The 11,535-nt window shown below is 39.2% G+C and overlaps 1 protein-coding gene across 2 annotated transcripts in view; it reads left to right on the top strand.

Annotated features, from left to right (window-relative positions):
- The first annotated feature begins 254 nt into the window (after positions 1-254).
- focad (focadhesin) overlaps positions 255-11,535 on the top strand; it is a 78,190-nt gene continuing 66,909 nt past the window's right edge. Inside the window, exons 1-3 of one of the 2 annotated variants that reach the window (XM_059354552.1) lie at positions 255-276; positions 7,302-7,373; positions 9,843-9,917. In XM_059354552.1, coding sequence (XP_059210535.1) covers positions 7,317-7,373; positions 9,843-9,917 — 132 coding nt within the window. In that variant the 5' untranslated portion in view covers positions 255-276; positions 7,302-7,316. Of the gene's footprint in view, positions 277-7,235; positions 7,374-9,842; positions 9,918-11,535 lie in introns of those variants that run through there. The other variant, XM_059354551.1, reaches the window with a different exon arrangement.

Raw genomic sequence — 11,535 nt, 5'->3', positions numbered from 1 at the left:
GTTACATCATTTACACACAGTGTTATTACTATGCCAATAGCCATCCTTTGCTACATCCTTTTGGAGTGAAATTATCAATAAATGTCATATGTTACACTTTTGGTGAATCTTTTTTTGTGTTTCCTGCAAAACTTGAAAAAATGAGTTAGGCGATTATTTTAACAGGGTTGTGTTGTGTTTGACATATCGGTCTCTATCCTTTTTGGTCCTTGAGACTCGCCGTAGTTCCATGCGGGCTGCAGGAGGCTGGATGAGTCTGTCTGGGGGATGAATGAGGTAAAGTTCGGCAACAACATTTATTTTTATTTACAAGTAACTGAGTGAGTAACATATCATACAGTATACTGCAGAAAAAACACAGTTAAAATGGCTTTATAGTCCGTATTCACGGCCTCTTGAATCGCTTTTCCTGTGTTTCGATAACTCCCTTGTATGCTATCTGTTGTTAGCCACTTCAGCTAACAGCAGCTATACCTTCATATGTCAGCTTGATTGTTATATTCAGCTTTATTGGGATTGCTAATAAGATTTTTTTGCACGACAAAAGTATGTGCTGAAGTTGACTGGTTATATGTACGACACGTACCCAGCATCAGGACCACGACGCGTTATAGCAACCCCATTGAAAAGTCTTTTAACTTCATTTTCATTTAAACTTATTAGCAAAACATTAAACGATGAAAACGTTACTGAAAGCATTGTTGACACAGCATTTATCTCTCTTTAACCCTCCTGTCGTCCTTCCGGGTCAAATTGACCCAATCTGTTTTGACTATTCCTTCTTTCCTCCCTCCTCCTGCCTTCCTCTCTTCTTTCCTCCTTCCTTCCTCCTCTATCCTCCTTTCTTTCTTTCCTTCCTTTCCTCCTTCTTCCCTTCTTTTCTTTCCTACTTCAGCTATCTCCTTTACTTTCTCTCTTCTTTCCTTCCTCCTGATTTCCTCTCCTTTCCTCCTTCCTTCCTTCTTTAATCCCTCCCGCCTCCATTCCTTCCTCTATCCTCCTTCCTTCTACCCTTCCCTCGCCCCCCCTTTCCTTCCCTTCTTTCTTTCTTTCTTTCCTTCCTGCCTCCCTCCTTTTCTCCCTCCTTCCTTCTTTATTTTTTCCTTCCTTTCTTCTCCTCCTCCCCTTTCCTTCCTCCATCCTCCTTCCTTTCTCTCTCCTTTCCATTCTTTCTCCTTTTCCTCCTCTCTTCTTTCCTTCCTCCATCCTTCTTTCTTTCCTTCCTTCTTTCCTCCATCCTTCTTTCTTTCCTTCCTTCTTTCCTCCATCCTTTTTTACTTCCCTTTGCATCCTTCCCTCTTCTTCCTTCCTTGACCCGAGGACAACAGGAGGGTTAATTCGGCACAAATATAATCTACAGAAAACACATAAAACTAACTTGCTATCTAACCAACAGCAGCTGGGTGGTGTTATAAGCAGCTATAGCATTCAGTTCTGCTTCAAATAGTCACCCTGTTAAAATAATCGCCTAACTCATTTTTTCAAGTTTTGCAGGAAACACAAAAAACGTCACCAAAAGTGTAACATATGACATTTATTGATCATTTCACTCCAAAAGGATGTGACAAAGGATGGCTATTGGCATAGTAATAACACTGTGTACATTATGTAACTTAAGAGAAATAAATGACTTAGGCATTTTTTTTGAACATGCCTTTGTGACTTAAGCAAGATATGGTAACACTTTATTTTGAAGGTGTCTACATAAGAGTCACACAAGCCTGTCAGAAACATGACATGACAAGTAACATGAGCATTAATGTTACTTCAAAGTGTCATTAAGGTTCATGACACATCCCATGTCATGTTTATGGCACACTCATGTCACTCTTATGTAGACACCTTCAAAATAAAGTGTTACCATATCTTGCTTAAGTCACAAAGGCATGTGCGAAAAATTGCCTAAGTCACATTTTATTTTGATTTAGGCATAATAAATCGCTTAAGTCACACACTTGACATAGGCCATTATCTTAAAGGGGTAAAATCACATGATCTGATCAACTGAGGATGGAGGAGATGTTACCATAGGTGGTAATGAGGAGATGATTTAGGCAAAAAAAAAAAAAAATTGACAAAAAATAACTTAGGCGATTCACACAAGAGAATAAGAGTCACACAAGCCTGTCAGAAACATGACATAACAAGTATCATGAGCATTAATGTTACTTCAAAGTGTCATTAATGTTCATGACACATCCCATGTCATGTTTATGACACGCTCGTGTCACTCTTATGTAGACACCTTCAAAATAAAATAAAGTGTTACCATATCTTGCTTAAGTCACAAAGGCATGTGCGAAAAATTAGCTAAGTCACATTTTATTTTGATTTAGGCATAATAAATCGCTTAAGTCACACACTTGACATAGGCCATTATCTTAAAGGGGTAAAATCACATGATCTGATCAACTGAGGATGTAGGAGATTTTACCATAGGTGGCTATGATGGTGGCTAATGTTACTTCAAAGTGTCATTAATGTTCATGACACATCCCATGTCATGTTTATGACACGCTCATGTCACTCTTATGTAGACACCTTCAAAATAAAGTGTTACTAATATTAGTGTCAACAATAAAACAATGATAAACTAAACTGATAACTAAACAATCTCCCTCTAGCTCTTCTTTGCTGGGTTCTTATCTGATGCCTATGAATGTGGCAAATTGTGAATGATAGTGAATGAAGTGTTGATGTTCATCACATCAGGAGTACTGATCAAGCTTTAATATACTGCAGTATAACAGCTATACATATCATATGATAGGGACCACAGTACTCTATGCTAAAAGTTTGTTATTTTGCATAGCTTGTGTTTTGTTATAAGGCTATTCTGTTGGTTTTTCAGTATTTTGAAAGTACGTATCTATCTATACAAACATACACACATACATATATAAGGCTACATACTAGGGCTGTGCCATATCGTATCGTTCACGATAATATCGGTATTTTTTTTTATGGTTAAAAAAAAATGCATATCATGATATTGGCAACATTCCTACTTCTTGATGTAGTGGCGTAAGGTTGACTCTTACACAACTGAATATACCAAGCTGCCCTCCAAACACACTGCTGCATTATGCCGTTCGTTAGCCACGAGCTAACATTAGCTAACAGTTAAAGTTGTTTTAATCACAAAAAGCTACTTTCTCTCTGTCGCTAAACATGCAGCTTTCAAAATAAGAGCACAGTGTGTTAACAGAATCCACCACAGAACTTACAAGAAGACTGTCAAAATAATTTGTCTTAAAATAAAACATATTTATTATCCTTTATAAAATGTCATTAAAACATGCCCCCGAAACCCTGAAATGGTTATTTTTTATTATTTGCACATACTCAAGAGTTAAGAGTATTTTTTTTTTTGTATTTGGCAACTGTTGAGATTTGCACTTCACACTACATTTTAGATTTTTATTTATTTATACGGACTAAAAAATCATATTTTCTATATCTTTTTGAGTATTTCATAATATCGTCAAGAATATCGTTATCGCAAAAAATAGCCTGAAATATCGTGATTTTCTTTTAGGGCCATATCGCCCACCCCTACTGTGTGTCATATGTTAAACAATACAACCAACTGCGTTGCTATTGTATGATATCAAGCCCTCCACTAGGCCATGAAAGAGTGTGTTGTGCCACCTGAAAGGCCGTCAGAAATCCCACGTGCCTGTCCGGCATGTGCAGTTTGCAGCAGCGAGTGTGACACAGTAAAGCCTCAGTGGTGTCATTTCTAAAGCACTGTTGGCTCAACACTGTTCATGCATTGTCCTCTCTTCTATTACTAATGCAGACTTGGCAGTACAGGCTAGCCTATATTGTTTTGCAGTAAGGTACATGTGTTGTAGAAACCTCTGGAATAGTTTGGTGAACAAACTTTTTTTTTTTTTTTTTTTAATTAAGCTGACCATTGACAGTGTTTAACTCGGAGAAGAAGCCAGCTAAAAAATAAAGCTGTCACTTAAACCCCCGACAAGTGATGTTGTTATTATTAGTTTCATTGAAAACCAAATATCCTGTCACAATCCTCAAACTCATAGACTTTTAAGGTATGCTCGACATACAAGAAGTGAACTGTACATATATTATGATTAGCAGTCCCATTGTCTATAAAAATCAATAAAAAAGCTCTTTAAATAGTTTCGTGTCAGTGTGGCATATAGTTGTATAGTAGCAGGTGCTGCTGACTTACCTGTTAATGTGAGCATGAAGCTGAATGGCAGTGTGTAGACAGCAGGAGCAGGCTGGAGGACAGTACAGCCAGCAGGCTGGCTTATCAGTTAGATAACAGCTGGGGGGCTGGGCTGGGTGTCTGTGTTTGGGGAAGGGGTTAGGCTTCATCAGGCTCATGTTCCCTGTGTTGATTTTAACTAGTGCAGTGCACGTTGAGGCAGGTGCAACATGCAGTTTTTTGCAGAAGTGCTCAGCCAAACAACTTCACAAGCAACATTGTGCATCCTTAGACCTTGAACGATCAATACCCTCTCAATAGCTATTTTTATTTTGTCTCAGCTCCTATCATATGGTCTATAAATGGTATTTAGAGTAGTATTGGTCAGTCTATTTGCTGTGGTGTCAACAAAGAAAAAATGATGTAGATATTTAGTCAAAATTATATATTATAGTCATTTGTCACAGGACGAATGGGGTGTCTTGTGTACTTTATAATTTCACGTCACTGGGTGCAGTGATGCATGCACACATTTACGTTTACATTTAGTCATTTAGCAGAAACTTTTATCCAAAGCGACTTACAGGAAATAAAGGGAACAATCAAGGTATAGTGCAATAAGAGCCATTAGTGCAGCAATAAGTGCTAGTGACAATTCTTTAAGGAGTAGAATTGTGGTGTGGTGCTTGGAGAGAAGATGCTCTCTGAAGAGCTGAAGGTCTTCAGGAGGTTTTTAAAGGTAGAGAGGGACGCCCCTGCTCTGGTAGGAACTGGTAGTGTGTTCCACCAGCGGGGAACAAGAAATGCAAAGAGTTTGGATTGCCTTGGACCAACAGATAGCAGAGCCAGGCGCCGTTCAGTGGAAGAGCGCAACGGTCGTGAGGTAGCATATGTCTGAATCAGGACGTTCAAGTAGCTGGGTGCAGTACTGGAGACAACTTTATTGGCGAGCATTAGAGATTTGAATTTGATGCGGGCTGCAACAGGTAGCCAGTGGAGCTCGATGAGCAGCGGTGTGACATGTGACCTTTTTAGCTGGTTGTAAAACAGGTGCGCCGCTGCATTCTGGATCATGTGGAGCTTGTGTCAGGAGTTGAGTGGCATGTTGAGTTAGGTAAGGTCTGATTTTTCTGATGTTGTAAAGTGCAAAGCGGCATGACCGGGCTACTGATGCGACATGACTGAAAAAAGAGAGTTGTTCATCAATCATCACCCCTAAGTTTCTCACCACCCTGGTGGGGGCAAGACACAGGGAGTCAATTTTGATGTTGATGTTGTGGTGTATTGTAGGTTTAGCAGGGAGGACCAGCAGTTCAGCTTTTGAAAGGTTCAGCTGGAGGTGAGAGGAGGGGTCATCAGGAGGAATTGACAGATAGAGCTGAGTGTCATCTGCATAGCAGTGATGGGAAAAGCCATGTGAGCGGATAATCTGACCCAGAGAGGTGGTGCAGATAGCGAATAGCAGGGGCCCCAGCACTGAGCCCTGGGGACTCCCTGTGGTGAGGCAATGCAAAGTTGACAACTGTCTATGCCAGGATACACTAAATGAGCATCCTTTCAGGTAGGAAACAAACAAAAGGTGGGACAGCATTTACTAAGAACAGCAAACTGAGCAGCATGCTTGCTAACCAAGGTGAGCCTTGAAGCAAGAGATTTCGTCCGAACCAACTTAACATTAATGAAAATGCTTGGCAGACTAACGTTAAATCATCAAACTGAAGGTGGGACTGTATTTACTAAAGATATCGTCCAAAAACCAACAAACCAACAAACCAGAATATGAGCTCACCTTGCGCTGGTGGATCCTCAGCAACACACCTGCAAATGTCACGTTGATCAGATGAATGAAGGAACTCCACACACACACACACACACACACACACACTCTTGGATTAAACGTTTGTATGCGGTTGTCTTCCCTTACCTTTTGAGATATTAAAATTTCTTTAAAAGTAATGGCCAGTCAGTGATATGATGAAACTATGATGTAGCCTTGTTTATTTGCTTTAGCCCATTAAGCCCTAAAATGCCTGGGGGAAAAAAAGTCTCATGTTGCATTGCAACACTCCCACATGTATTCTGATGCATTTCATTGGCCAAGGGGTCGAAAATGGGTGGAAAAAACTACAAATACTACAAAACTACGTATCCGCTTTCCCGGATGTTTCATTGCCCCTGGTTTTAATGGTAGAAATGCGGTAATGCTTTCCCTGCTTAAATGGGTTAAATAAGTTGATGGAAACACACCTTCATTCTTATTTCCTTTTCCTTCCCATTTTCTGTTACAAAATTAGCAGAACATTTGCTTGACAATTAAATGGAAACAGATCTACGGTGATGATAAGATTGATTTCAATCTCTGTGTTAAATACTGTTCACAAAATAAACTTTAAAACTACAGTCTGTTTTATTGTCTCCCTCAGTTTCTCCCTAAACTAGGAAAAAAAATGAATGTCTATCAAAAATGTCTATTCTAAAACTATTCCTTTAAAAAGACTCATGGTATCTGATGTTGAAATGTTTCTGCTATACAACACCCATGTTTTAGCACAGAAAACATAGCAATACTTTTATTTTTATTACCAGAAAAATTCAACATTCTCATGAAATTATTTTTGCAATAGACGAGTCATGTTAACTAGTTTTCTGAACTAGTTATTTTTCTTAAATTGGCAATTTTCAGTAGGAATTTTTGATACTTGATACAGACATATTTCAGTCACTACAACAAAGATATATGCATTTCTATAACCAACCCAATTAAAAACCTATTGTCCATATTAAATGTTCACTTATAAAATGTAATCTGCTGTGGGCCTGTGAGTCGTTGTGTTCTGCAGTCGGGACAACCTGCAGGTTAACGAGTGGGCTGGTATGCTGATGACTCATGAATAATTGAATGCAAAATTATGTCATGGCTGTAGGCCAATCAGTTGATAACACAGAGATCAGTTTTCAAAGGGTCCACCCTGAATACCCCCCAGCCGTGCTTCTCCTCCCTGTAATACTATGAAGCAACAGATGGCTGCATCAAGTTAAATAGAGTAGTAGCACCAAAGCTCTGTTTACTGTCGTTAAGTTTTGTTATTTTATTCTAATAGCATTTTTCTCTTGCTCTCAGGTGTGACTGGCAGATATGATGGAGAGTTTAAATTCACGGTTTGATTTCCCCAGCCCAGTCGTACAAGCCCAGGTAAGCTACGGACTCTGTTTTTCTTCATTTATGGCCCACATTAAGTTTTCCCGCAATCCCATTTACACTCCTATGACTTTTGTTGTTTCTAATCCCAGCATTTAGATAACTCAATGAAGTATCTCAGGCCCCGTTTACACGAGGACGCTCGCGGGTAAAAACGACAAAATATTTTATCGGAAGTGCCTTTCGTTTAGATGGTGACGGCGTTTTTGGGGCTTAAAGACGCAAAAAATCTGAAACCACCTTCCAAAGTGGAAAAGTTAAATCCGCTCCGCCGTAGCGTGTCCGTCTACACTGACAAGACGCAAAACTCTGCTCAGATCTGCTCACGTCACGTATGTGTTTACGTCACATACATGCTCCAGTACAGGAAAATAAACAAACGTGGGATTATTTCCATGCTTCGGACCTTCAAGCTGCTCTGGCAGCTCTAATAAACTTACAGGAGTCTTTCCACCAAATGTACAGGATATGTACAGATAGTATTAGTGAACAGAGAAGGATCTGTAATTTCCTCTATCACATTTTGGATGCAGCAAATCGTCGGAGGCGAGCCAGACGGCTGTGAACGAGACCTGGGAGATCTAGTGATGGTGGAGAACTTTGTGGAAGGAGTAGCTGATGAAAATGTGTGCTGTGAAAACTTCTGCATGCCCAAAGATGCTCTTATGGCTTTAAGTGATGCCGCCTGGCTGCATACAATCGAATTCCACACACTTTTGCGTCACCGTATGCAGCAGATTTCCTCCCGAAAATACTCGTCTAAATGAGGAATAAAAAGTGAAGACGCGATGCCACTTTTGCGTCTTCTGTTCAGACCGTCCTCGTGTAAATGTAGCCTCAGAGTCTGGCTGCTCTCACTGGCCCTCATTTATCAAACCAACGTACAACAGAAAGTTGGCGAACGGTCATTTCTACACAAGCTTGAGTCAGGGTCTAGTCTACATATCTGAGTCAGGTAATTGTTATAACAATAATGATAAAAACAATAATTCATTTTAGTTATGGGCGCCTTTCTGAACACTCAAGGTCACCTTACAAAATATACAATAAAACACTCAGTCCAACAAACAAGCAGTCATAAAAGTACATACAAATACTAATAAAACTACATAATAATAATAATACTACTCAGATTTTGGCAAACTTTAGAAATGCAGTGTTGCATTTTTGGAAAGCAGTGGCTTCCTCCGTTGTTTCCTGCCATCTCTCTTTTGCAAAGCTTGCTTCACATCAGCAGATGCTTCTTGTAAATAACAAGAACAAAACGTTTGAGAGTTTTTTTTCAAAGTAGCTCTCCACATCTCTCCGATCTTGTTTCATTCATTGGAGTCACTCGCTTGCTTTTTCCACCAGCACTATGAATATACTGTAGATATGTTCAATAAAGACATGTATTATAATTGTTTGTGTTGTATAAGGATGAGCACATGGTGTTTTCCTATACTTGGGACTTAGTTGCAGATCAGATCATATTTTTGACAAATTAATGCAGAAAACCAGGTCATTTCAAAGGGTTAGCATACTTTTTCTTTCCACTTTTTATACACTCAGTGGCCATTTTATTTTCTAGCATGTACCTAATAAACATGAGACATAAAAAGACATGATGATACCAAGCCTGCCAAGATCACTGTGATGTTAACCTCCTGAGACCCAAGCTTTTGTCTGGTGTGCATTTTTTATTTCTCCTTGCTATTTGTGATAAGTAGGACCTAATAGGTATAATAACTAAACTTTGTTTTTATACAGGAAATAGTTTTTGCAAAAACTGATGCCCTCGTATGAGGACAGTGGGTTTATCATAACCTTAAGAAACATTATTTGCTGTTTGGGACCAGAAGGGCCCAATTTGTGTAAATTCAAAATTTTAGCTTTATACCATAAGTAGTTCTCTTAAAAATCAATGTCCTCATATGAGTACAATGGGTCGATCTTACTGTATGACACAAATAGACACCATTGGTCAAAAAAGCATACAACAGTTTATTTTAAAATGTAAACATTAAAGAAATTATACAACATGTTAATCAGACAGCGTTAGAGGTGTTGTTAGGTTTATTTTTCAACTTTGGACGGAGCCAGGCTCGCTGTTTCCCTCTCTTTCCTGACCTTATGCTAAGCTAGGCTACCCACGTAGCTCTGTATTCAACACACAAATATGAGATTAATATCAAATTTTGATACAAGTATTTACTCACATGTGGAACTATCACTGTGATGAAAACAAATCATTCACCATTCAACCATAGTGGCTATGTTCTTATCACTTGGCCTTTCCGCCCAAAATATCTCTTTGTGTGTCAAATCTCTCTTACTTAAAGTTAACTGTTTGCTCTATTACAAAATGGTGGTCAGCATAGATTCAGAGTGACATGGCAGAAAACACCAATAGGATCTGCTCTTCCAACCACAAAAGAAAAAAAACAGTGGCTCAATTAAATAAAAAATGTATTTGATTTCCAGACGGTGAGAAATCTCGTTGCTGCCGTCCTAAAGGAGAAAGGGACAAAAGGGCAAATCACACAGTCTTCCACCCAGGTCAGTTTCTCATCACTGTACTGTTTTTTTTATGTTTAATGACCCATGAAATGGCTTCTTTTCTCCTAAATGTGTATTTTATGTCTTAACATTATGTTCAGTTATACACTTTGACCCTTGAATTGAAGAAGCAAAAACAATTGAAGAAACTTCAGGAAGAGCAACTGAAGAGTGTAACCCCCCTCACAGACAGATGTGCAATAGATGTTTGTACTGAACAGATCAACGTAATAAAAATACAATTCAAAGAAGGGGGGATGAGAGGTTAAGCATTAATAAACGTCATCTGACAAGGTATTACATTTTCGAACCATCCGCCGCTAAGTGCCAGCAGCAGCACCGTCCAAAAGACCGCAACGTGAGCCACAGACGGCAATCTCTGAGCGCAACATCAACATTAGCCGTGTTTCCACTGAGTACTTTTTGGAAAGCGGCTGACTGTTTTGGCTTTGTCCACTAGTTAGTTCCCCTCAGCCTCTGTTCCCATACAGGTACTTTTGTAGCGGCTAACCAATGGAGTTCCAATGTGACAACAGACCATCGCGGCAAGAAGTGTTGCCAACTTAGTGACTCTGTCGCTATATTTAGCGACTATTCAGACCCATCTAGCGACTCTTTTTTTTTAAAAAGTGACTAGCGACAAATCTAGCGACTTTTTCTGGTGTTATTGGAGACTTTTGTAGACTCATTCCTACTCCTCTTAACGAGCAGCGGGCGCCGTCCCAAAGCACTCACAAGCAGCCCAGTCCTCCTGCAGCAGTCAGAGCAGGAGATGTTAACCCTTCAGCGTCCAGTCTGCACCAGTTTGCACCAGTCTGCAAATGATTCATGCATGCGTGAAATCGCCGCCTCAATCGTATCCAATTAGCTTAGACTAGTTAGTAGCAGCTCAGAAAGTACCAGAGGCAGGTACTTTCTAAGTCGCGACCTGAGCTGCTAACCGGTGAAGTTGGGCCGATCTTGGGCGGATCCTCTCTCCCATAGCAACTCACTAGAGGGAAAAGTAGCTGATGGAAATGCTTATTTACTGGTATCTTTAACCCTTTGATGCACAACATGGGTCTAAAGTGACCCGACAGAGTTATTATATTCTATATCTTTGCAATAAATTATTTTCATCATTCAGTATTCCAGGTTTTCCACAATTAGTTTGTTTTTGATCATCATACATCCTATTTTTATGTTTTCCTTTATTAATTTTTTAATAGAATCCCTTTTTGTGTCTCTACTCTTCTAATGCACAACATGGTTGAAAAATGACCAATATCCATTTTTTTTAGCTAAGTAGCTTGCTAAGCTAACTACTTAGCTAACTTCTTGGCTAAGTAGTTAGCTAAGTTGCTTGCTAAGCTAACTACTTAGCTAACTTCTTGGCTAAGTATTTAGCTAAGCAAGCTACTTAGCCAAGTAGTGAGCTATGTAATAATACAAAAACTTTTTTCTTCTTAAAGTATGAGAGGCAAAATGGAAATAATTATCAGTTGTTATCAAAAACGAGATATTTAAAAAATACTTGGAATATTCAATGATAAAATAAGTTGGTATCCAAAGGTAGAGCACAGAAACACACAGCAACCATTAAATAATATGGGAAATTAATGCAGGTCATTTTTGAGTT

This window comes from Centropristis striata, chromosome 17 (genome assembly GCF_030273125.1).
Source record: "Centropristis striata isolate RG_2023a ecotype Rhode Island chromosome 17, C.striata_1.0, whole genome shotgun sequence".
NCBI lineage: Eukaryota > Metazoa > Chordata > Actinopteri > Perciformes > Serranidae > Centropristis > Centropristis striata.
The sequence above is the reverse complement of the archived record's forward strand: the minus strand, read 5'-3'. Positions and strand labels throughout refer to the sequence as shown.